General features: G+C 31.6%; 4 protein-coding genes across 8 annotated transcripts; 1 reads left to right on the top strand and 3 right to left on the bottom strand.

Annotated features, from left to right (window-relative positions):
* Positions 1-685: 685 nt before the first annotated feature.
* Positions 686-5,718, bottom strand: LOC110617569 (TPR repeat-containing thioredoxin TDX). Of its 2 annotated transcripts, none has more exons than XM_021760443.2 (10): positions 5,432-5,718; positions 5,309-5,342; positions 3,993-4,136; positions 3,802-3,889; positions 3,365-3,445; positions 3,176-3,240; positions 2,898-3,038; positions 2,714-2,827; positions 1,416-1,446; positions 686-1,164 (listed from the first exon to the last, which is right to left on the bottom strand). In XM_021760443.2, exons 1-10 carry the CDS (start codon positions 5,539-5,541, stop codon positions 830-832), a joined length of 1,143 nt encoding a protein of 380 aa, XP_021616135.1. In that variant the 5' UTR covers positions 5,542-5,718; the 3' UTR covers positions 686-829. The 2 variants fall into 2 exon arrangements, with proteins under 2 accessions (XP_021616135.1, XP_043813497.1); XM_043957562.1 differs by having other exon boundaries at positions 3,993-4,149; positions 5,432-5,536.
* A 1,685-nt stretch (positions 5,719-7,403) lies between these two features.
* LOC110616480 (protein TIFY 6B) lies at positions 7,404-12,848 on the bottom strand. 3 transcript variants are annotated; one of them, XM_021758848.2, is made up of 8 exons: positions 12,495-12,815; positions 12,224-12,400; positions 9,902-10,101; positions 8,909-9,213; positions 8,714-8,804; positions 8,333-8,636; positions 8,146-8,206; positions 7,404-7,793 (listed from the first exon to the last, which is right to left on the bottom strand). In XM_021758848.2, the coding sequence occupies exons 3-8, from the start codon at positions 10,094-10,096 to the stop codon at positions 7,676-7,678; spliced, it is 1,074 nt and encodes a 357-aa protein (XP_021614540.1). In that variant the 5' UTR covers positions 10,097-10,101; positions 12,224-12,400; positions 12,495-12,815; the 3' UTR covers positions 7,404-7,675. The 3 variants fall into 3 exon arrangements, with proteins under 3 accessions (XP_021614540.1, XP_021614539.1, XP_043813851.1); XM_021758847.2 differs by lacking the exon at positions 12,224-12,400 and having other exon boundaries at positions 12,495-12,848; XM_043957916.1 differs by lacking the exons at positions 12,224-12,400; positions 12,495-12,815 and adding an exon at positions 11,930-12,190.
* A 2,896-nt stretch (positions 12,849-15,744) lies between these two features.
* LOC110617308 (CBL-interacting serine/threonine-protein kinase 25) lies at positions 15,745-18,023 on the top strand. Its single transcript, XM_043957458.1, has 2 exons — positions 15,745-16,398; positions 17,948-18,023. The coding sequence occupies exons 1-2, from the start codon at positions 15,893-15,895 to the stop codon at positions 18,021-18,023; spliced, it is 582 nt and encodes a 193-aa protein (XP_043813393.1). The 5' UTR covers positions 15,745-15,892.
* Positions 18,024-18,675: 652 nt separating this feature from the next.
* On the bottom strand, positions 18,676-24,186 carry LOC110616586 (vacuolar protein sorting-associated protein 20 homolog 1). Of its 2 annotated transcripts, none has more exons than XM_021759010.2 (6): positions 23,814-24,186; positions 21,168-21,320; positions 20,742-20,894; positions 19,841-19,924; positions 19,063-19,204; positions 18,676-18,967 (listed from the first exon to the last, which is right to left on the bottom strand). In XM_021759010.2, the coding sequence occupies exons 1-6, from the start codon at positions 23,913-23,915 to the stop codon at positions 18,942-18,944; spliced, it is 660 nt and encodes a 219-aa protein (XP_021614702.1). In that variant the 5' UTR covers positions 23,916-24,186; the 3' UTR covers positions 18,676-18,941. The 2 variants fall into 2 exon arrangements, with proteins under 2 accessions (XP_021614702.1, XP_021614701.1); XM_021759009.2 differs by having other exon boundaries at positions 19,057-19,204; positions 23,814-24,185.
* Positions 24,187-25,147: the final 961 nt, after the last annotated feature.

Here is a 25,147-nt window from a genome sequence, read left to right as displayed (position 1 = left end):
CTGCTAAAGATTCAAGAAAATTCCAAACCTGCTTCAAGAATTCAAGAAAAAGATTGCAATTCATGGCAAGGATGCTCACAGTCGTTTGTCGATGCTGAAGACATCAAACAGTTTTTCAATTCTATAATGAAGATGAAAGGTTTAAATGATTCTCTAGTGTGTTCTCATTGTGGCCGTATAAATGGATTGGCTCACAAGTGCATGAACGATCAAGATTAGGATATAAGAGATTAGTAGATTAATCACATAGTAGCCAAACCCTCTTTTATTCCATGATTATGATGGAAATAGTTTCTTTTTAACATTCCCTGCCAATTGAGTTTGATTTTATTTTTCTTGTATAGGGGCTTCACAGTTTTTCCCATTATGGGAAAATTATACATACAACTGAATGTAAAAATACCCAATTGAAAAGGAAAATTATTGCACCAACTAATTGTATAAATAATGTAAAATACACTTATTCAAACCATTAAATTAAAGGAAAAAGAAAGGGGGGAGAGGGAGGGGGGAGGGGGGGAACTGCTGTTCATGAAGTTCTTGGAAAACAATCTCAGCTAAGCATGTTAAGAATCCCAAAAAAATAAAATAAAATAAATCCCAAAAGGAAAAAACAATCAGTGGGCAGAGCACATTCTCAGCTAAGAATCTTGCTTACACATGGCACGAGCAAATGCAATTTTTCACCCATAGAACATACCTTAGGACATGTCATTTTATTATGAAACAATACAATCTTCTTACAAGTTTATCTCATATGTAAATACTAATGATACATAGACAAAGGGAAAAAGAAACACGAGTTGTGAGGTTCTTACAGATAGTTAACTCAGGCGTACGATGCATATTGTTCAATCTTCCTTTCAAGTCCATTTTTATCAGCACCCACAACCTTGTCTACCTGCTTTCCATTCTTTATGAAGAAAAATGTAGGAACACTGCTAATATTCCATTTCGCTGCTACATCCCTCGCCTCATCAATGTCAACTTTCAAGAATACAGTTTTAGGGTACTTTGTAGCTAAACTTGTAAAAACAGGCGAAATGAAACGACAAGGCCCACACCATGTTGCTGTGAAGTAGAGGATTGCAAGGCGAGATGTTTTTGAAGCAGCATTCAATTTGGTTTCCAGCTCACTCACAGAATGGATTCCTATTACTTGCCCTGTCAATGACAAAAGCACAATAAAGCACCTACATATGTATTTAATTGTGTCCGATACCAACAGCTTATCAATTCAGGAATTAAGCTGAACCTCAATTCAACAAAGATAAAAGTTGCCTTAGTGGGGAAAACTGATGCTCTGTATTAGTGTGCTAGCTTGCTGCGCGTGTGTGCAAGCATATGAATGTGATAAAGAAAAATAACAAAAAGAGGAGAGAGATGGAAAGTAAGAGAAAGAAAACGGGTCATACCATCATTTAAAGCAGACAAAGCTTCTCGTCCCTGCATAAAATTGTAACACAACTTTAGAACGTAGTTCTCTGCAGCGAAGCATGGAAATCATAGAGAAGGGAACCAAAACAAGATGCTGATGATGCAAATAACATCACCATTACACAAGCAATAGCAGTAGTGGTAGCTCTGTATGAATAGTTTAATATAACTCAACAGAATATTACTGAACTGACGGACATACTTTCCCAATAACAAAATTTAACAAATGAAATAACTATATGCCAACAGCTAATCGCAATTTTTAAAAATTCCTAAAGGAAATATTCCAAAATTTACACAAAATATTCTTCAGAACCTGTCATCCCCTATGAAATTCCTAGAGCTATATTAATTCTTTAGAACTATTGTAAGCCACAAATGACCCAAATATTACTCCTGAACTCCCATTCAGAATTTTACGATAGCCTTTACCCCCATAATTCTTTAAAAAAAAATAAATTAAAATAGACTTTGAGATATCGCGTGCAATGGATGTGCATAAATTATCAAAGGTCCCCAAACAATAGCTCTTAAAACATTTAAGTGAGTCTTTGAAGAATTGTGCAATAGCACTTGCATCAATTGCATAGCTCCTATGCTAGAAGTCAGATCATTTAATCGCAAAGTCACCTCTGAATCCCGATGGATTTCTTATTGCATTATCATATTGTACCTAGAACAGAGCTTTGTGAATGAATTAAAAAAACTGGCACTTTAAAATAATAGCATAAGAATAAAATTACTAGCCTTCTCCACATGGACCCTAATTCTGTCATTTTTAGAACAGAGCTTTATAAATGAATGCATTGAATCCCACGTCGGTTTGGGATATGAGTAATGTGCCCTGCCTTAGACACTCCTTCCCTTTGAACTAGTTTTTGGGCGAGTTAAATCTGTCCCAAATTTAACTTTAACATGGCATCAAAGCCTCCATCGATTTTGAGCCTCCCGTAAATGTTTCACGCTTTAGTATATTTCTGGACGTGAGGAGTGTATTGAATCCAATATCAGTTTGGGACAGGGGTAATGTACTCCTTATAAGGGATTTAGACACTCCTTACTCCTCCTGACTCCTCTCCTCGAGCTAACTTTTAAGGCCTAACTCTTGAGCTAGCTTTTTTAGCTTTTGAAGTGAGTTAGGCCTGTTCCAAATTTAATAGAATGCATGAAAGAGAGAAAAAATAGTATATTTATATGAGAATAAACTGCTACTCTCTCTCTCACACACTCACACACACAAAAGCAACCTAAAAGTAATAAAATTAACACTGCTTACTTGGGCTCCAGCTCGCTGCTGTCTCTCCCTCTCAACCTTCTTTAGCTCCTTTTCTTTCCTCAACCGTTCGTATTTTCGACGATGCTCTTGAATTTTGTGTGCATTAGGTTCAACCTGTTGATAGAAATGTATAGAGGATAAAGACAATTGCTTGCATTCCCCATAATAAACAAAGGAAAGCTACCTTTTTTAGCACCAGACCGATCTCCTCATCATAATCCAACTTTGAGGCTACATGCAGGTCACCTGCTGCTTCTTCCCATTGGCCCAGCATGGCCCTTGCTATTCCTCGTATTTTATATCCTTTGGCAGAGTCTGGGTTGATCTAGAAAATATGCAATTAACTCATCATGTCTGTCAAATATTCTAGAATAAAGAGATGCACCACTGCTAATGAATCTGAAACATCTTTGCTGAATGTACAAGCTCAGGTGTAGAGAGGACCCTGCCTCCCAGACTAACCTCTAGAGCAGCATTAGCATCACGTATTGCAGCATTGGGCTTCTTTACTTTAACAAAAACACTAGCTGAAAACAAGTGCATTAAAAAAAATCAAAACACTAAAATAAGCACATCATTAAATAACATATAATATATTAACATCAAAACATTTAGAGAAAAAAAAAAGAGAAAGAAAAAGGAAAAACTTGCCTCTAGTAGCGTACAATATTGCTGAAGTGGGATTCATCATGATAGCCTCTGTTAGGTGATCTATCGCTTCACTAAGCTTGCCTAGAAAACTAAAAAATATTGGTAAGAAAAAAACACTAGCAGAAATCTCAATTCAATAGAATTAATGACACAAGACAATGACTTTTGTGCACAGGTTGAAACTATGTGCTACACTGTAGGAAGTCAGTGGGAGCCACCTCTAGAATCTGTGACTCACCTAGTGCTCCAAAGATTCTAGACTGTGGAGTTACATTCAGGCCTAAAGAGCATGTCAGTGATTTACAAGCTATTACCAACAATCTTATTGAAATACTACAAACATCCGGAGGTTTGACTTTTGGGCCATGTGGTTAGACCCAGCCCTGCCCAATTGTGAAGCAGGTAGCCTATATGCACACAAGTCATGACAGACATACCTTCAGAGATTGCATCCATGGCTTTTAATTTTTCTGTTTGTGCAGCATCCTGCTTTTCTTCAGTAACTTCAATAGCAGGGTTTCCCATCTGCAATTCAGAAATGTAGAAAATGTATTACGCCAAAATATAAAGTATATTTGAGGCCTCTTTTCCACGCGAATTCAAATGCAGGACTCCATCATGTTTCCACCTTTTGGGGAGGATCATTGTCAGGTTCCACAATGTCACTATCATCTAATTCAATGTCGGACTCTATTATGTTATCACCCTCTTCACGTGACTTCTGGTCATTAAAGTCTTCCTTAGAGTAGGACATGTCGATATCACCTTCCTCCTGCAATGAAAATCTTGTTTGCAGCAGATATTAGTTGCAAAATGAGCAGCAAAATGGACCACAGTTAACAATAAAATGCTTGGCAAATTAGAAAAGGAGTAACTAAAAAGAAAAACAAACAGTTCAGAACAACCGTAAAAAGTGTCCTTGGAACCACAAAAGCAAAAGCAAAAGCACGGCCATTTATATAATTTAGACACTCATAATTCATAATCCCCAAATGGAGAAAAGCAAACAAATTGCTTGCAAAATGCTCTTGAGCTACTCAAAGATAGCAGTAAAGGACAAACAACACGGCATTACTTTTACAGGCAAAGAGAAAAGGTGTGGAGGGGAAAATTCTCTGCGAGAATAGAAATTAATTGGTGGGATGGCTCACCGTAGTTATATTGACATCCAATATGCCGAATGTTACAAAACAGTTTTTCTAGAAATTAAGTAAATGAATTGACAAAAGGTACCTTCACAAAGCTAATAACATGGACAACATTTTAGCCATCAGCATAGATAATACTCCAGTAATACATGTCCGCAAGTTTCCATTCCACGCTGTTAATATTTTTCTTCAAATTTCACTTTTTCTTAATTTTGATAATTTTTATAGAAATAATATGAGAGTCCTCAATAATCATACAAGTGAATAATGAACCATCACACAGAAAATATCAACTAAAAGAAAAACCAATTTCTATATGCACAAAACAAGTAAAACCAATTCAAGATTTAGAAAATCTTTGCTAACAATTTATCACTTAGAGAAGTGCCCATTTCCCTTAGAATTCTGGTTTCAGTTTGAGTTTCCCTCTTTTGATGGTTGCACAATTCCAACTTTTACAGCTAGAATATTATGTGACATAAATTTCTGCAAACTCTCTTTTTTCACAAAGGAAAGGTGTCAACTTTTAAACTTGGATCAGCCTTAACTCTACAGTAGTATACTGCAAAGTCTCAGCCACCTAGTAACCTGGAATTACAGCACCATTATTTCAAAGAATTTGGCAAATCAAATAGTCAAATACCACCCATCACAATAATTTGGCACACTAGATTCAATTCTTTACTAATAAATGCAAATCCAAAAGCTGAAATAAAAGGAAAGAATAACAATCAATTCAAATAACCCAAATTTTCTAAAGAACTACAGGAAGCATCACACAAAAACCATTCCTCACCGATTTAGTTTGAGGTGGAATTCGAGCACCCAGGCTGCAAATTCGAGGAAAAAATCATAATCAATGGAAAGAAAAAAAAAATCACAATAATGATTTATGAGAAAGATTTAGCTAAACAAGTACCTGTGAAGATAGGTTCTGAAGAAAGCAAGAGATGGGTCGTGGAGAATAGAAGGGTTAGACTTGCAGTGATCAACAAAGTGCCTAAGATCTGCTATCTTAGCGGCATCCATTGGATAAATATGCACCGTTCCCTCTCTCTTTTCTTCTGTAGAGAGAATCTAGAGCCGACTCAAGAGGAGCCTTGAAGCTTGAAGAATTTAGCAGGAGGCTGTGTAGTTGTTGTACCCACTGGTTTCTGGAATCAAATTCTCTGTCCTGGGCTTGGGGCACAAATTTTTGCTAAATTACAAATAGCTCCCCCACCTTCTATCTTATTCTAGAGTAATTGACAATGTATTCTCTTTCATAACGCGAATTAACCTAAATAATTAAACTTAAGAATTTTAACTATAAAGTTAAATCAAAATTTAAGATTACAATCTCTTATTTCATGCAACTTTTTTAATTATTTTTTAATTAATTTTATTTTTTATTTATTTAACATAATAATTTAATTTTTTTAAAATTTACATTTAAAAAATTAATAATTTTACTATAAATTTTTAAATTATTATTAATTTTAACTTGAAATTTGCTCAATAATAATAATATGTTAAGTGATAATTTCTTTAATTTCTAATGATACAAATTTTAAAAAATAGAATTTAATTGAAAAAAATATAAGATATAATTACAATAAAATTAAAAATATAATATTTTTAAAATTTTTATTTTTATTTTAATATGATAGAACCTATTTGATTTTTAATATAAGTTATAAATTTATTTGGTCAAAAAAATTAAAATTGTTTTTGTGGTCATTAATAAAAAATATTGGGATTAATTTTGACTTATTTGCATTATAATTCTAAACAAAACTAAGCATAAAAAATATATTTTTTAGATAATTTAATTCTGAAAAAATATGAATTAATCTCTTTGTTGAAGTAAAATCATATTAGTGAAAAATGATATAAATATTTCTATTTTAATATAAAATATTTATTAATTTAATGTATTCTTGACAAGTCATTAGTATTAAGAGAGGTTTTGGCCATAGAGTATCGCCTAGAGAGTATTCAAAATGAAATTTTCTAAGGATCTGAGATTGAAATTGCCTCTTAACTAGCCTGAAATTAAGGACTATTAATCCTCCATTTGTACTCAATAATTTCTTAAAAATTTAATTTATTTTATTTTTTATTTGAAATTAAAGAATTATTCTTTTTAACTTAAACAATTTATTTTTATATAATTTTATAAAAATTCCTTTATCATTTGGCAAAATGGGGAAACTGGGTATTTTAGACTTGTCTAACAATTGACTATCTGGCAAAATACCCCAAGACATGATCGTTGGATGTGTTCCAGTAATGGGGCTTATTCTTTCCAACAACCATTTGCAAGGCCAGGAATTGCTGCTATTACAGCTTGCTGGGATCGATTCCACAATCATTTTCAAACTTGAAGCAAATTGAGAGCTTGGATCTTTCCCACAACAACTTGAATGGCAACATCTCTCAGCTCATTCAGTTAAATTTTCTAGTCGTCTTCAATGTAGCACACAACAACTTATCTGGCAAGAAAACAGAGATGGTTGCACAATTCCGGACATTTGACGACAGTAGCTATGAGGGAAACCCTTTCCTTTGTGGACCTCCAGTTTCAAAAAGTTGCTTTTCTTCACAAGTCATGCCAAGAGTTCTAGAGGGTGATAAAGAAGATGGTGGTTTTATGGACATGGAAGCTTTCTATGTGAGTTTTCTAATTTCTTATGCCATAGTGCTATTCACCATTGCAGCTGTTTTATACATAAACCCATATTGGCGACAAGCATGGTTCTATACAAATACAATAGAATTGAGCCTTAAAGGATTGAGGATGTTATTTGAATCATTGACCTCTTGGATAATGAGGTATGCATTCAACTACTGAAATATTAGCATATAAGAAGCCTCCACTCAAGCAATTACTAAGTTGAAAAGGCATCATCAACTAGAAAGACAAAGATTTCTATTTTCTATGAATAGAAATAATGGGACAAAAGCATCTTCCAATGTGAAAAAAAAAAGAGAATAATAATAAATAATACTTTTACAACATATATTTTAAGTTAAATTTCAAAAAATTGAGGAAACCTAAAAATTTTAAGCAAAAAGAACTTAACTTACAATTAAGAACAAAATAGACGTAGATGAAGATCTCTCTTCCCTTATATTTTAGAGTGCACGGTACTGAATTTGAATCTTCTCAGTCCTTAACTGCTTATTGATGGCTGGGAGAAGATAGAGAATTGATGGAATAACTCACACTATCACATTGAGTGGCACTACTGCAGTCTGGAGATTTCTTGCTCACGTTGTATGGCAATGTATTCATCACCCTAAATGCACACACATAAATTTAAGCTGAGAAACTTTAGTTGAGACCGGCGAAAAACAAACAAGCTTATCAGCCATAATCTACAAAGATCCATCATAGAAGATGGAGTAGTCGCCATGCAAGTTAGGCACCGGCTCATATCAGATAGAATTGAAACTACAAATTATGAAACGAAATAAACATACAACAGTATTTCATGTCCCACAGCAATCCAAATCCTAAAAGCATGAACTCACCTTCAGGGTCACAATCCATATATTGCATATAAATTAAAACCCAATTCATAACAGTTAAGGATGGTTCTATCTAAAATTCAAATTACTTCCATCAAATTGAAAGACACCACTACATACCTTTCCTTGCGCTTCTCTAGAAACCGAGCCAATGATGCTTTACGAGCCTGAGGTACAGCCACTGCAAATCCAATGATAATATTGTTATAATGGCATAATATGCATGATTGATGAACTCAATAATCCTTCAAAAAAGAAAAACTTTAGAATTTTATTAGTAACAGATAAGCTCAGACTTAGAGACAACCTGCTGGAATCATAGTTGCAGAACCAGATCCTACTGAACTAACTGTCTTTGTGCTTTCAATATGGTTATTTGCGGACACTAATGCTCCAACTGGTTTACCTGTTGCCAAATCGTTGGCACTACTTGAGGTCACAGAAATGGGGCTTGGAAGGCCTAAGCATGGAGCTGAAGCATAGATTCTGTTCACAATAAAACCATCACCAGCAGAAGGGCTACGGATTGGTGCCTGCACTTGAGCTGAGGAGACTGCCTTATTCTGAGTTATTGAAGACCCATTTCCTGCCAATAGCATAATGGCCTGAGCCTGTACAGAGAGTTGACAATTAACAAAAGAAGCCAACACTTTAAACAAATGGTTGAGAAAGCATACAGAATTGTTACCTTCTCAGGAGAAACATCATCATAAACACACACAGAACCACCATAAAATATGGTCAATTGAGCAGGAGTCCCAGAGGGTTTTGGACCATTTCTACGGATGAAAACCAATATCACATTATCAATTCCAGTCATCATTAGCATATTGATTGATAAAAAAATTAAAAAGGCATGCAAAAGTATTAGATAAGGAGATACCTAAGATTAGTGGTACCAACAATAGAACTTGGAGTGGGATGAAGAGAAACAGGGCTTATGCTTGGAACTCCTGCAAGAGATTGTGAGTTCATTGAATTACCACCCACATTGTTCCCAACGGAAGCAAGATGGGACTGCAAAACAGGATTGCTCAGAGAAATGGTAATTGTTTGATTTTGATGGTTGGTGACTGGGAATATCCTCGTTTGCTGGGAGTGATGGAACAGGTGCGAATCAACATGTTGCGCAGCATATGCAGTCATTGTGTATTGTCTTGCGCCTTGTTTATCAAGGGTCATATTTTTCTGCAATTATTAGATGGAAAATGATGCAGAAATTAGTTCAAAAACAGAAGGAAGCATATCTTGAGGTTTAACAATGTTAACCCTTTACTTCATATTGACATATTTATCAACTTCAACACACAGCCAGGGCTGCATAATGTAATAACCATCAACTTAACAACTCATTCCTCTTAAAGTTGAAGTTCATTTTCACCAATATGGAAGTAAAAAATTTGTTGAATAGTGGAATTTATAAAAATAAAATAAAATCGAGTATGAACTTATAAAAATGCATTTAATTCTTTTATTGTAAAATGAATCTTTCTAAATAAAAGTTTTACAACGATTCAAATCACATAATTTCACAGTAAAATTTGTGTTTAAATAGTTTTCTGAAATGATAATTAACGTTTGAAACAAAGGAGAAAGAGGAAAGTAATCAATGTATTTATATCTTGTTTCCCTTCATCAAAAAAATAATCAAACCTTTTAAGATTTCATTTGGAAATATCTGACCTTTAACCATTGAACTAAGTTAAACTAACTTCCATGAATTGTTAAAATGAAGAAATTAAGTATATAATCAATTATTAAGGATAATATGGAAAAACGGATTAGCATATGTTATCCTTCTATTACTTTTTCTTTGAAATTTCAATTACCATACAAGTAAGCCAAATAAACGAGTCACATAGTAGCAATGACTAACCTGAACCATGCTATTATATGACTTGTGGTTAGAATCAAAAGCATCAGCAGTTGAAATGGGAATAAAACCAGAGGAAGCTATGCGATCATGAGTAGGCTTTCTTGGCTTTTCTTCCACACCAGACTTAAATGACAAAATTTGAGGAATGGCAGAAACCTTGTTTGAGAAAGACCACTGCATTGCTGAACCTCTCATTGGAACTGCAAAATCAAAGGAAACTGGAAATTAGTTGTTTCCGTGATTCTATTAAACCTTAAGATCTGGAAAGACTAATTAAAAATAAATAAAAACATAGCACATGCATACAAAAATACATTAATGAATCACCTTGAGTCCATAAAATATTTTGACAGATTATTTAAATGCCTCAAAATAAAGAACCAAATAGGAAATTGGCATCTGGCAAACAAAAGATTATTAGATGCCATAAAGAATATTGATATAGTTTACAATTAATTATATAGAGACAAATCTAAAGTTTAATTCAAGAACTTGCAAACACTAGAACTATTAAAGAGAGATTAAAATATTTCTGAAGATTCTTATCAGTACAGATTTAAAAACTCTGTTCCTCTTGTACCACCTTTCCATGAAGATATTTAAAAAATGAAAATCCCTATGGTTATTATTTTTTCTTGGTCCAAATGAGCTACACAATGTCCACAGTTCTCCCCTTAGCAAACCTCCAACCCCACCACCCCAAAAAAAATAAAAGTAAATAAAAGAGAGTTTCAAGCTGCAGAAGAGCTAAAAGTCTCAAGCTTTTACCATACAATAGAATAAAATAGTAATTCGTGATGACTTTGCCAAATCAGTTTAATAACTGAGACTGGAGACGGCATTATCGAGAGGGGCAGCCATGAACCCCGAAAGTCTGTGTACCGTAAAATGAATATGGTTGAACACTCGGTCAAAGGCCAAAAACGAAAAAATAACCGAGTGTCAAATGGAAACTGTATACTATTATCTTTTTTGAATCCAATAAGAATACAACTAACTAACTAATGACCTCAGAAACCTGGATTTCTAAAACATGATGATGGTGATTAATTTTTTATCCCATTTAAGAGTTGTTGGTTTCACCTGTCCAAGCACTACAATTCAGAACAAGCACATTTGAAAATTCTAAAACAAAACAAATACTAAAATATTAAGAGTCCTTGTAATAAGAGCATAATTTAATCATATTGTACCTTTTAATATATAAATTTCCTTTTCTAAATTTCGTTTCTCACGTTAGATATTATAGTAATGTTTTCTTTCTGTGGTGGGCCAAATACTTTATTAGCAGTATGCATTGTTATATCTGTCATGCACTACCATTCAGAAGATCAATATTTCTTTTTATAAAGGCAACTCAACATCACCCATTTTTTAAATTCCAGGACTAGCTCATGGCATGTTAGAGAAACGTTATCTTATCTCAACACAATAGAGCTTGAAAGTCAAAAGCAGGAATTTTAAGATATAAATATATAAACATCACCAGAAAGAGAAAAAAAAAATCTAACAGCTAGTATAATATTTTTGAAGCAGAAAAAAAAGTTCTATATAACAAAACCTCCAATCGGTTTGACCAACTGACTCATGGGTACCCACCCCAATAACATAGTCTCTCATCTCATTAATCTGGTTTACCTCAAAATATATGAGACCAGAATTTAATCCTTACATCTCTTTCAAAATTCTCTATTTCTTTTAAAAATATATATATATATATATATATAAGGTTGAGCAGGGTGGTGAAATGCAAAGATGAGAACAAAGGGAATGAAATAAAATGTAATTAATAACACAATATTTGAAAAGTTAGAAAAAATAATAAACAACAATAAAAGTGAAATGATTGAATGTGAAGCATTTACAATAATTCTTAATCCCTTACTTAGGATTAACAAAAGTAGATGCTAAGAGATCAATAGATTAAACTTTTCAACCTATATATAATAGATTTAAATATAAAACCCACACGAAAACTTCCTTTTCCTCTTAAAATAAGATATCAAAATTAAGAAGTTAAAAGCTAACCTCCATTGCCATTCCATACCATTCTCCTATGTTAACTCACATGCATAAAGTATCCTAGGCTTGCTTGTTTGCAATAAAGAAATCATAGCTTGTGCATAAGATCTGTCTTTATTTGAATTAAAAATATATATTATCATCAAGGTTTCTTGTGGAAGAAACTATCCTTAACCCATGCTTGGTTTATTAGAAAAATAAACAAAAGACAGAACCAGAAAATGAAATGAAAACCAGTTTAAATGTTGAAGTTTCAGAAATCCCAGTAGTTGCAAAAAGAAACAGAAAAACCAAACCCACCTCAACTTGGAACTCAACCCATGAGTTAAATTAAACTCAATAGCTACCATGACAGGAACCCCAAGTTCAGTAAAAGTCAAGAATTTTGTCTTTTTCTTTTCTCGCACTTTCTCAGCAACCAAACGAGCCAAAACTCAAAACAGCATTTCAGGCTATAGAATTCGACAGAATATGAAGCTTCCAAAAAGAAACCAGTAATACAAAACTGTCAAAGCAACAAACAGAACAAAGAACAAAAAGTATAAGAAGAAATTAAAATACAAAAGCATACCCGATTCCTTATAGCCATCAGTGACTGTGACCTCCTCTTTCACAGTAACCGGAAAGTTTTTCGAGCCCAGACCAAGAAAATCCCTCTCCATCATGTGAGTGAACGAAAACCCACAAAGCTAATAATCTTACTCGAAAGCGAGAGCCCAGTTTTTCTCTTTTTTCTCTGCTTTTCTCGTATGAGTTTCCTCTTGCCTAGGAGCTTTTCAACAGACCTCAAAGAAAGATGATTCTTACTTCTTTAAGCAGAGAAAGCAAACGAGAGAGAGAGAGAGAGACCACGTTTGTTTTGTTGAAAATGAAAACTAAAAAGGGAAGGAAAGGATATGAACGAAGGAAGGAAGGATGAGCGGCAAAAATTATCATATATTTTATTTTATTTTAATATGCATACTCTTTCATCCTTATAATTTTAACAATTAATTATTCAAAATTATAAATAGTAGTCAAAATTTTAAAATTTTACAGTATAAAAATTTAGATATTAAAAAAATTAAAAATTATAATTAAATATAAATAATAAATTAATGTTAAATAAATAATACAATAATAAGGATTTAATTATATTTTATAGTAAAAATTAATTTGTTAATTTAGAAAATTATAATAATAAAATAATTAATTTTTAGAAATATAAAGATTAATATATCGATTTATTTAACTGTACAAGGTAAATTATAGTTTATTTTATTATTTAATGCATTAAAAAATATTTCTCAACTATAATTTTTACTAAAATAATTTAGTGAAAGAATCGCGTGTTGTAGATAAAAAGCACGTGCGCGAGACAACTGCAATACTCGGTGGTGCACCCTGGTTGAAGAAGGCAGACAGGTAGATTCAGTGATAGTTTCGTTGACACGTGGCATCCCTCGTGAGTCTTCATTGAAATGACCATTTCACGTGCGAAATATTTATTTTCTGTAGCTGTTTTCAGAAATTATAAATTACTTGTAAATTGTAGTGTCCTTTAATTATATAAATTTTAAATATTTTTTAGATTTATATTTATTTGAATAAATATTAATTGATTTTAAAATAAATTCAGATATTAAAATCGAATAGACTAGTTATCAATTGCACCTGCCGATTGCCATCCTTATTTGCAATTGGTCGATGCAGTGGTGGCCCACCCTTTCTCAATTTATTATGTGACGTCGTTTTGTAAGTTGGGAGCTGGGGACCTCTTTTGAGTGGGGACCACTTGTGAGTGTTGATGATATATATTTATGCATAAAAATTTAATTAATATTTTTTTATTTATAAATAATTAATTATATGCTTTCAAAAAAATGATTAATTATACGAATTTTTAAGTGTTATAGTATTAGTTTTTATAATAAATAATTTATTAATTAATGTTGTTATTAATTTTATTATTAAATATTTTATTATTTAATCTTTATAATTTTAAAAAATTTATTAATTAATTCATTAAATTTTTAAAAAATTTATTAATTAGTTTATTCATATTAATAATATTTTAGATTTTTTATAATATTTAATAGTTAAAATTAATAAAAATATTAATTAATAAATTTTTTAAAATGTTATTTTTTAAAATTAAAAAATTAATTAGTCAATTTTTTTATATTTAAAGAATTAAATAGTATTTTTTTATAATAAATATATAATTAATTTAAATGAAAACGAAATGTGACGCTGCAACACGCTCGATGGTATAGCCCGTGGTGTATTGAAGCGGCCAATGGCCATGCATTATTATTGATTGGTGGGGTCCGCACTCCTCGGGGTTGAGCCTTAAAGAGTGGGACAATTTAAATTTATTATTGATTTTTTCTTTTGGAAAAAAAATCATGTTATTAAAAGATAAGTCTATGAAGAGTTTAATCTCATCCATATATTTGAAATAAAGAAATTTACAATAATTTAATTTTTTAATTTTTATTTTAAAAAATTATTTATCTTTAAAAATGTTTTCATTTAAAAGGAAATAAAATTTGTGTAAGAAATTTATTTAAATAAAATAAAATATTATAATAAAAATATTTAAGAAAATGAATTATAAAATAAAAATATGTATTATAATAAAAAAAGGTGCATGTGATGAAAAAGGCAAATGCTTTTGTCCAAGATAATATGCACAAAAAAGAGACAGAAAAATTGACCCTACCTTAAGCATATGCTTTATAAAAAGAAGGAAAATGAATATTTAATAAATTGAATGGCCTCCAATTTGACAAGAGAAAGGGAACCGGAAAATACTTATATTAAATAGAAATTAAATAAATATAAAAATTACATATATATATAATATATTAAATTAATATGACATTTATTTATATAATTTATTTTATTTATTTATATATTATATATTATATATTATATATTATATATAATTTATTTATTTATATATTAGTAAATTTTATCATATCATAAAAATTAAATAACAATTTTCCTTAAAAATAAAATTTTATTTAAAAAACATAAAAATTAAACCTATTTTAATTATTGTAGTTTGTTAAGGAAAATAAGTATCACTTGACTTTGTTAAAAATACATTCCACTAAGTCGGCCACGTCATTATGCCAACTTGGTTTATCTGAGCCTACCTGTCTGGCCTTTACTGCCTACGTTTAACTTGAATTTAATTGATATTAAATATAAAATATAAAATATTTATTAATAAATTTTAAATTAATTTAAAAAATTAATATACTTTAAAAATATAAAAATTTTACAATACAACCACCAAGCCTATAATAAAAGATAATAAATTTATGAGAAATATGTATTTTAGATTAAAAATTATAAAAATCTAAACACGTGTGACATGCATGATTTGTTGACAGGGAAGAAGAAAAAAATATAAAGCCAACTTGAACAGAGAAATCACCAATTTAGATACGAAGAATCAATAAAAAAAAATAATCAAATTAAAAAAAATAATTTGAAAAAATATTTAAAATGCTTAATCATGAATGGGACCTACCACCATTTAATCTAACAAAATTTGGAAAATGGATTTGATGTGTAAGCTCCACCTCACTCTATTGACTTGTTTATTGGAAGCTATTCAACTTTTCATTAAAGTTTAAAGGGAAAATTACTTTGTAGTCCCTGAGATTTAACGTAATTAACACTTCTGTCCTTCTATTTTGGCGACCCAACACTTAAGTCTCTCATTTTCTTTTCTATCCAAATTCGTAGTCCTTCCATCCAAAATAGTCGTTTGGGACACGTGAATTGACAAAATTAACCCTCTTCTTCTTCTTCTTCTTCTTCTTCTTCTTCTTCTTCTTCTTCTTCTTCTTTCTTCTTCTTCTTCTTCTTCTTCTAGTTCTGTAAACTGAGCTCCCACTCAGCTCCCATATTGATTCACAAAATGTCTCATTTCTGATTTGGAAGAAGGAGAAGAAGAAGAAGTTGGTTTCAGCCATGGAAGAGAGGCATGTTCTGTTTGACAAGTATGAGATGGGAAGGCTATTGGGGATGGGGACTTTTGCCAAGGTGTACTATGGCAAAAACCTCGCAACTGGAGAAAGCATAGCTATCAAAGTTATCAATAAAAATCAAGTGAAGAAGGAAGGGATGATGGAGCAGATCAAAAGAGAAATCTCTGTTCTGAGATTAGTTCCACACCCAAATATTGTTGAGCTCAAAGAAGTGTTAGCTACAAAATCCAAGATCTTCTTCGTTATGGAATACGTCCGCGGCGGCGAGCTCTTCGCTAAGGTTGCTAAGGGGAAGCTCAAAGAGGATGTTGCTCGTAAGTATTTTCAACAGCTCACCAGCGCATTCGATTTTTGCCATAGCAGAGGCGTTTGTCATCGAGACTTGAAGCCGGAGAATCTGTTATTAGATGAAAATGGAGATCTCAAAATCTCTGATTTTAGGCTATCAGCCTTGCTGGAACACTTACGCATCGACGGGCTTCTTCATACGCAACTTCTTCTTCTTCTTCTTCTTCTGAAATTTCACATTGAAAGAAGGGTATTTTTGGAAAAAATTATCACATCTCACCTTTGACTCTTTGACCAAACGGTTTAAATGGACGGAAGGACTATGAATTTGGACGGAAGAGAAAGTGAGGGACTTAAGTGTTGGATCGCCAAAATAGAAGGACAAAAGTATTAATTATGTTAAACCTCAGGGACTACAAAGTAATTTTCCCAAGTTTAAATAAATTCAATTTATTTTTTTTTCTAAATATAAAATTTAACTTAAAAAAATATTATTATTGTAATTTTAAATATTAAAAAATAATTTTTATTTTAATTAAATATAATAAATAATTTCTTTGAAATTAAAAATTAATATTTTATTATTATAAAAAAGGTTAAGTTCTCGTCGTTTCAGTGACCCACATCCTCACAATTATCAGCTCTACTTCTCAAGTTCTTAAATTTAGAAATTCATATGGTTAGACAAAAATAATTTCTTCTCATCTTATTGGGTTCTATATTTCATCCATCCATCATCAAATTTATTTTGTATTGCTTGTTAACCAAAATTTTTTAATTGGATGATTTTTTTTATTTTTATTAATTGAGGGAAGTTTTTAGAATTTGCAATTTGTAAATATAAAAGAAAATCAAGAGATTCAGAAAAATAAAGTGAGGAATGAGATGGATTTAATATACTTTTTAATTAATTAAAATAATTTTATTTAAAAAATTTTATTTAATTCTTATGATATAAAAAAATTTATCACATAATTTTTTTATTTTTCATTTAAAAAATTTATTAATTTTAGTTATTAATTATTTTACTATTTAATCTTTATATATATATAATAAAAAAATTTATCAGTTGAATATGTAAATTTTAATTAATTAATTTCTCTATATTTTAAATTTTTTAATAATATTTAACAATTAAAATTAATAAAATAATTAATTAATAGAATTTTAAAAATTAATAAATTTTCTTACATCACAAAATTATATAGTAATTTTTTTTTTATTTTAATACTCGTTAAGAAGATTTATCTAAATATTAAATGAATTTCATATTTAATAATAATAAAAAAATACCACAAGCAAAACCACTCTTTTTTTATTTGTTTTATTTTTAATTTAAATAAAATTTATGGAAATATTTTAATTTTAAATTAAATTACCAAAAGTAAATAAAATCATTCAAACATATAAATATTTGACTTTTTAAGATCAATTATCCTTCATGTGTCTCATTTAATAATGAAAAAAAAAATCACCTTAGTGCTTTGTAATAAAAAAACACTCTCCCAATTGTAATTTCATAATGGGATAAATTTATGCAAACTTTTTAATTTTAAACTAAATTATCCAAAATTGAAACATTTTAAACACAAACGTTTAATTTTTTAAAGTCAATTGCCCTTATAAAAATAATATTTCATTATGTAATAAAGTTGCAGAATTTACTGAGGCAATAAGATGAAATTGGAGTTGAATCAGACCTTAATGAAAAATTTAAGAGCTAATTTGGACTTCTGCTCAATGTAACCAGGCCTGGAATAGTGAAAAATCAATATAAGCTCAGAGAGACAAAACTAAAGAGAGATTCCTTAGCTGACAAAATTTAGACAAAGGCCATAGAGCTAGAAGTGAAATCCAAAATATCAGAAATTTCACTTTGTTAAAATCACTTCGACTCCCAAGAAAGAAAGAAAAAAAAGAAAAAAAAAACCCTCAAAACATACAGAGATGACCATGAGAGTAGTAAGTGATAACCTCTAACAGAGTTGTGCCCATTCACCAGTTAATTAAATTGAAACAAATGGCTACAGAACTTGTAGCACATAATCTGATTTTGAACTCAGCTTAAAATCACCTGCACAATGCCTTGATATTTGTATTGTAAAATAAAAGTGAACACAGGTGGCACTTACATTGATAAAGAAGCTGGCAATTATACTACGAACAAAGAAAACTGATCAAAATCTTTAATATAACTGTTATTGAATGTAAAAAGTTCAGATCAATAGAAGCTTGATCAGCTAATTCTTCAACCAAACTGAAACTTGATCCCTACGCACTCTTCACACAAACTCAAACTCTATGAAATATTAGATTGCTTCTAAGAATTCTAGCTCAAACTCATTTAGTATAGCCAGAGTTCTTTAACTCCTACTAGAATGTGAAATTTATTTGCTCAGTATTTCACTAACATACTGTGCCCATAGAATTAGTTATGAGCCAGCCAATACAATAAATATAGCAGTCAAGAAACATAAATGAGAGAAAAAGTTCCATTGCTTTGGATTTCTAATTTACTGATATATAAATAGGCAACATATGACAATTTTACTGATATAAACAGTCAAAAGTATAATTGTGATTCAAAATCTAAAAAAAAATAGCATGCACACAATTGCAAAATTCCATTACATTGAAGAATTGGTAAGAATACGTATACACAACACCACCTGGAGTAAGATAGCAAATGAAGAATGACCAGCAGCTCAATGTAATTTCAGCATTGATTAAAGTGTAATCCACAATCAAGCAGGCAATGGTTCCTCCATAACTGTATTACAAAAATCATCAGGTTATTGAGTTCTTTTAACATCTTAAAATCAACATCAGAGAGAGAGAGAGAGAGAGAGAGAGAGAGACCTTTACTCTTTCGGGAAGCTTCAGCTGAAGCAATATTAGCATCATTTTTAACTGCAGCAACAACTGGTGGTTTGGTTGGTACATCAGGAAGACCCAGGTCTTCCTCAGTTTCCTTCGATGGCACAGATGGCATGTCTTCAACAGTGATCTAAAAAGCAAAAATTTCTGCTTAGATAAGTTTAAATAAGATAGGGAAAGGAATCACACTCCTGACCTTTAACAGTCAAAATGTTGCAAAATAAAACAAAACACACATCTTTGCAGCAAACAAGAAAACAACTGATAAAAAAATCCAGAATGTGCAAGTTCAAGCACTCCAAAGTCCAAGCACCCCAGAAACTATGACTTTATCATCTTATTGCAATCACCAATAACATTCCTTAGCTCACGTAGTCGTCCATATAAATTCCTATCCTTTCTAGTTTTCAGATAAATTTAAAGTTTAGTGCATCAAAGCTATCCTATATCAGCTAACTCTTATCAAAACCGACCAAGTGGGTCTCATACTAAAACCCACTGCACAACATCTCTACACTAATATTAACATATAAACAAAAATGTGCTTATGGTCCTTTGATAAACGAACCAGCAAAAGTGATTGACAGAGAATTAAGCATGTAGGATAATATTCCTTATATACCGATATATTCAACAAACCCTTAAATATCGAATAAATGGCTTTAGCAACATTAATTCCTAAAACAAAGGAACAGGAGGCAGTTCAATGAAAATTTTTTCTTAAAAGAAACTGTGAAACAGTTGCTGAAATTGAAGTTACTCGTACCTGAGTTTCCAAGTTCTCGAATTCAGCTAAGATCTCTTCTTCATCTTCTGCTGATAATTTCTCCCCCAAGATGGCATTTATTTCCTTCAAATCCATTACAAATTCAGAATCTTATATCAAAAATTTTTAAAAAGAAAAAAAGAAATGAACTGAATAGTGGAGCGATGAAAGCTTGGAGCCACTGAAGATAAAAGCTCCTATTACTTCTATATTAGATTAAATGGACTAAATAACAACAGGGAGCTTGATGTCCAAAGCACAGTATTATGGAGTTAAGGAGATGTCAGACTACTACTTGCTTAGTTGTTAGTTACACACACATCCACTAATTATCATCTCCAGAAAATCTACACAAATCTGTTTGTTCCTGCAAATTTGGAGGATTGAAGAAATTTGCAGGAACAAAGTGATTTGTGGAAGGATCATGTAGATTAGATGAGCTGAAGAAGAACAGGTAGGTTGATGCCAAAAGCAATGTTATTTGGGGTTCTGCTGATGTTGGCATTCCTACTTGCTTAAATAAATTGTTACACCATCTTCCATGTCAGCAATAGTTTTTGTGTTGGTAGCCATGTCACTGTTTAGCTAGACATGAAACTCCAACTGATGCTTTATCATATTTTTAGACTGAACTGAATAAAACAATTGTTCAAAATAACTGAAGAAAATAAAACAAGAGGGGTTCACTTGCACATTTTGGGGTAGTTAAAAAAACGCAACATGTTTTTGGACTGAAGAATTTGCATACATGTATACATATATACACATGTACTGCTCATTAAAATTTATATAATTAGGAGCAAATAATAGTATGTTAAAAGCCTGTCAGATAAAGGATTCCAACAAAAAAGTGGAATCCAACAATAATGTCAACAACAATCAGATATAATATCAAACTTACATCTTGATAAGCTTTAGCTTCAGCACTATCATCCATTAGCTTCTGGACATCATCTAAGTTGATCTCACTTTGTATTGCCTTGACTACATCACTACCAGCTTTTAAACTCTCAAACACAGCTTTCTGCTTGCTGGCCAGTTCAATATCTGCCAACTGAACCAAAATGATTGTGGATTTAATGGAGCATGTAGAGAAATGCTACCAAACAAGAACAAGATCTTTGTAACACAAAAAATGCTACTTGGCAAATGTTGTTAATTTCAACGAACTAAAACTCCCTAATCGAATTGTAGAGTTTTCAAAAAGGAAGGTAATATTGCATTCTTGTTGATAATCAGAAGCATATGGGGAAAGGAAGAGAAACGAAAAACAATATATAAAACAAAAAGGAATGACCTGAACTGCATTCGTCATATCATTACTTACTTGTTGCTCAACATTAATAAGCCAAGTATCTACTTGCTTCAACAATTCTTCTTGCGTTTTCTTCTTCTTCAATGCCAGTAATGCCCTATCTTTTCTCTTTTGACGAATCAAATCTTTAGCAGCTTGCTTTTCTGCTTCAATAACTTCTTCAAGCTGGAAAAAGTAGAGAAGATAGAAGCATTAGCATGATATGTTACATATTGCAATAATTAGAAAGAATGAATCCTTGAGGACCAACTGTTATAATAAAATATCATGACTTGTTTAGATCTTGAAAGCAAGCATTCATGCAAACCTTGAATCATCAAGATTTTGCCACTTTACCGAATATTTTTCCATCTGTAGCATGTGACATAGCTTTATGCCAGAAAACCTTTTCATCATGACTTATCTTCTTCCAGACACCAGATCTAAATGTATTTCATTGGAGATAATTTTTGGGAAGGGGTTGGAATGGAGCTTTCTACAGAAATTACTCTAAAGGTTATAGAATTTACAAGTTGAAGAAAAACAAGATTGTCATCCACAGGGACATTTAGGTATATGAGAATGCCTTTTGAAATTAGCAAGATGAGGAAGGTCACTATATTCTTCTTCAATTTCTGTCAAGGAAATCGACTCAATTTGCTAGTATTTAAATCCAAACCACCAAGACATATGAAAGGTGCAATGTAGCTATTGTTGAGACTTCAAACTTCTTTGAAGCTTTCAAGTTTCGACAATGGAATCAAGAAATGCTGTAAAATCCAAATTAGGGTTTTCCCCCCTCAAACTCTGTCTGGAGCACAAGCTGGGTCAAGGAAAACCCAAAGTGAATGGAAGCATAGACAAGGCAAGTTTGATATGCAAGAATCCTCATGCCACTCATATAAAAATTACTCATATAGACAAGCATACTCTTTGATCTACCTTTTATTTTGTCTCTACCAATGTTACCTAATAGGTTGAACCCCCTCCAAATGGTATTCCAGAATGCACAATCCAGAACATGGGGTACATTTGTGTACCAAAACATGAGAAATTACCAGTCCAAATTTTTATCTCTGCAATACGCTTATTTTATTTAAATAGGAAATTTAGTTAATGATTTATGGATTATAGTTACCCCAACTCTATATGTTTATCTACAAAGTTTATTTCGCCAAATATATACTTATACCCCTGTACTATTTCATATTAGTTTATTAAACACCTGAACTAAAATTATAACTTATTGAACCCCTAAACTTACAAAAAATTGTAACAATTACAAACTAACCATATCATTGATGATTTATAAAAGAAAAAAAAAGTCAAAAATAGTTCATCTTATTGTTAACTGTACTCAAAATTTTATTGACTAGACTCTAAATTTCACAAAACAATAAAGTATACTTGTCTAACACTATCAATTTATAAAAATTAATAGTATAGTTAGCAAAAACAATATGCATAATCAATTTTTACTTTTCTCTGATAAATTATCAATAACATGACTAATTTGTATTTAATTTTTTTATTTTTATTTTTATAATTTCAAGTGTTGAATAGGTTACAATTTTTGGTTCAGGTGTTCAATAGGTGATCTCAATTAGTATAGGGGTGCAAATATATATTCAGCCAAGTTTATTTAATTAACATAGGTTTCTGTTTACTTAAAGTTTTTCCATGTAAGTTGTATTCTGCTCTTTTTTTAAAGACAAATACTTTGCATTCTATTGCTCAACTAATTTCTGATATATACAGTAAACTAACAATCCTAATTAATGTAATCTACTGTACTGCGACCCCAAATAGGGTTCCAAATAAGCCTACCCCCTACATATCCCATTCGTGGGAAAGAATTGTATCTTGTACCCATACCCGTCACATGAACCAAAGGGAACTATGAACTAGGTAAGACTGATCTCTACCTTGCAGAACTCTTATAAGCAGTGTGTTGAAATACTTTCTGTGGCCTAGATTTGTCGTGATTGTGCACATAATTAGGGATATGATTATGTGATATGATTGGAATATGATTATACTATAATTAGGAATTAATTTATAGTCTTACCTAGTATGTATTCTTATAAGTAGTATATATACCCAATTGGCTTGAGGGGAATTACCAAGCATTTTTCTCCCAAAGCTTCTGCTTCCCTCTCCTTTTTTTCATCATCATAATAGGCCAGTAGTAATAAGAAAATATTTCCTATAATACATTAATCCTCAGCCCCTACCAAAGATTTCATAGCTCAGAATTCCCATAATTGACTGGAATTATGATAATCTTGTAAGCTTCCACATCTACATATTCCTCACTAGACAGGTTAGTAATCCTGAGAAAAAAAACAAAAAAGAAGAAACTCTCTAAATCCACATCTCCAGTTGATAAAGTCGCCCAAAACTCCAAAATTCCTCTGCTTTAATCATCTTAACCTCTCTATACTCTGAATAGAACTGAAGAACATGCAAAATAAACAAAAAGAGCATAAGAAAGGTTTACCACAAATGATCACATTTCATTCCTCTTTCTATTCAATTAACTCCAATTTCTCCAAAGACAACAACCAAGCAAATAATAAACAAATAAACCAAAAAATTCAACATTCGAAAAACCAACAAATTGAAAAACCTAATTAATCCTTAAAAAGAAATCCAAAAATTAAAGTGAAAGAGTATAACCTTTTGTTGATACTGTGCAAGCTTCCGCCGCTGGGTCTTGAGAGAGAGAATTGCCCGATCCACATCTGTGATCTTTGGCTTCTTCACAAACACGTTCCCCATCTCTTCCCCGTTAACAATTAACAAACAAAGAGTTTATGATCCTATCCCTTATCAAAGAAAATTAAGGGAAACACAGAGCAAACCCTAGGTCAAACTCCAAAACTCTTTCACTTGTGACGTTGTCTGCACCGATACTCTTTCTCAATTGAAGGGTTCCTCGCTTCCTCTAACAAGCAATGCTTTACACTACGCAGACGGAGGAGGAAGGAGAAGGAGAGGAATAAAGCCTGTACTTTGGAAAGCTAAATACTACTCAATAATTAGTGCTAGTTTACGGGAAATTTACTTCGATTGAAGCTTATTAAAAAGTATTTGAAAAAAATTATTAAAACGTATTTTTTATTAAATTTAGTATATTTCAATTATAAAAGAATTAGAAATAATTAAACAGTTTACTCAAACAATTTTCTTTGGAAATATCTAAAAATATATATATTAAAAAATAGCTTCTAAACTTAGTCCGACATAGATTTTTCAACAATGCATTTAGAGAAAATTCTTCAATATAATTATTGGTGTTGCTAATATTATATTGATGATGTGGCTGAAATTAACGGTGTTATTATTGGTTAGAACTTATAAGAAGTGTGAGGTAGCGGTGGGTGTTCACAACAGTCACTTTGACGCTCAATTTAGTATGTTGAAGAGTTAAGAGAAGACGATTAATTGCTTAAAACTTTTGTGTTAGAGAATAGTATATCTTTTATCTCTGTAATTGTTCTCTTTTTATACTGTAAGATGATATAGATGAATATAGAATTTTCCAATAATCCTGCGAGTCGATTACTCAATAAGGAATGTCGCTAGCTAATAGGTTAGTGATCCAGTAATTACACGTGTAATGGAGATATGTTGAGCTGTATTTGGTGACGGTAACTTCGTGCCTAGACACGCCCTGTTGAGGGAAGAGTGGGCCTTCGATGATGAACCGAGTGTTTAGGTGTCCGAGTTTTCCTTTCCTCAGGTTGGACCGCGTTTCCTACTTATCGGATTCATGTCACGTGGCTCTGTGCCTTGTAGTGACAGCTCATGGCTTGCTTTTGGACAATTGTCATGTAGCATCAGAGGTCCCCCTGGTTTTTGATTCTTCATATTCAAAGGGATAGCTGCTCTCGAGGTTTAGGGTACATGGTCTCCTGATATTGACTTTATGCTTTTCACATCGTTTTGCTTATTTAGCCTTTCCATGATAACTGCACTGCTTATTGTACCACATTTAAAGCCAACCATCA

Source organism: Manihot esculenta, chromosome 6, assembly GCF_001659605.2.
Source record: "Manihot esculenta cultivar AM560-2 chromosome 6, M.esculenta_v8, whole genome shotgun sequence".
Taxonomy (NCBI): Eukaryota; Viridiplantae; Streptophyta; class Magnoliopsida; order Malpighiales; family Euphorbiaceae; genus Manihot; species Manihot esculenta.
The sequence above is the reverse complement of the archived record's forward strand: the minus strand, read 5'-3'. Positions and strand labels throughout refer to the sequence as shown.

What these genes read in the sequence shown, in the direction of transcription:
- LOC110617569 (XM_021760443.2), bottom strand. Translation starts at nt 5,541, where the DNA reads ATGGATGCCGCTAAGATAGCAGATCTTAGGCACTTTGTTGATCACTGC. An exon ending in CATGGATGCAATCTCTGAAG is followed by an intron (nt 3,446 to 3,801) that starts GTATGTCTGTCA and finishes TTAGTTTTCTAG; the next exon opens with GCAAGCTTAGTGAAGCGATA. An exon ending in TCGGTCTGGTGCTAAAAAAG is followed by an intron (nt 2,828 to 2,897) that starts GTAGCTTTCCTT and finishes TTCTATCAACAG; the next exon opens with GTTGAACCTAATGCACACAA.
- LOC110616480 (XM_021758847.2), bottom strand. Translation starts at nt 12,588, where the DNA reads ATGATGGAGAGGGATTTTCTTGGTCTGGGCTCGAAAAACTTTCCGGTT. An exon ending in TGCAACTATGATTCCAGCAG is followed by an intron (nt 8,207 to 8,332) that starts GTTGTCTCTAAG and finishes TTGGATTTGCAG; the next exon opens with TGGCTGTACCTCAGGCTCGT. An exon ending in CTAGAGAAGCGCAAGGAAAG is followed by an intron (nt 7,794 to 8,145) that starts GTATGTAGTGGT and finishes GTGTGCATTTAG; the next exon opens with GGTGATGAATACATTGCCAT.
- LOC110617308 (XM_043957458.1), top strand. Translation starts at nt 15,893, where the DNA reads ATGGAAGAGAGGCATGTTCTGTTTGACAAGTATGAGATGGGAAGGCTA. An exon ending in ATCGACGGGCTTCTTCATAC is followed by an intron (nt 16,399 to 17,947) that starts GCAACTTCTTCT and finishes CAATGTAACCAG; the next exon opens with GCCTGGAATAGTGAAAAATC.
- LOC110616586 (XM_021759009.2), bottom strand. Translation starts at nt 23,915, where the DNA reads ATGGGGAACGTGTTTGTGAAGAAGCCAAAGATCACAGATGTGGATCGG. An exon ending in TTATTAATGTTGAGCAACAA is followed by an intron (nt 20,895 to 21,167) that starts GTAAGTAATGAT and finishes ATTTTGGTTCAG; the next exon opens with TTGGCAGATATTGAACTGGC. An exon ending in TCGAGAACTTGGAAACTCAG is followed by an intron (nt 19,205 to 19,840) that starts GTACGAGTAACT and finishes TTTGCTTTTTAG; the next exon opens with ATCACTGTTGAAGACATGCC.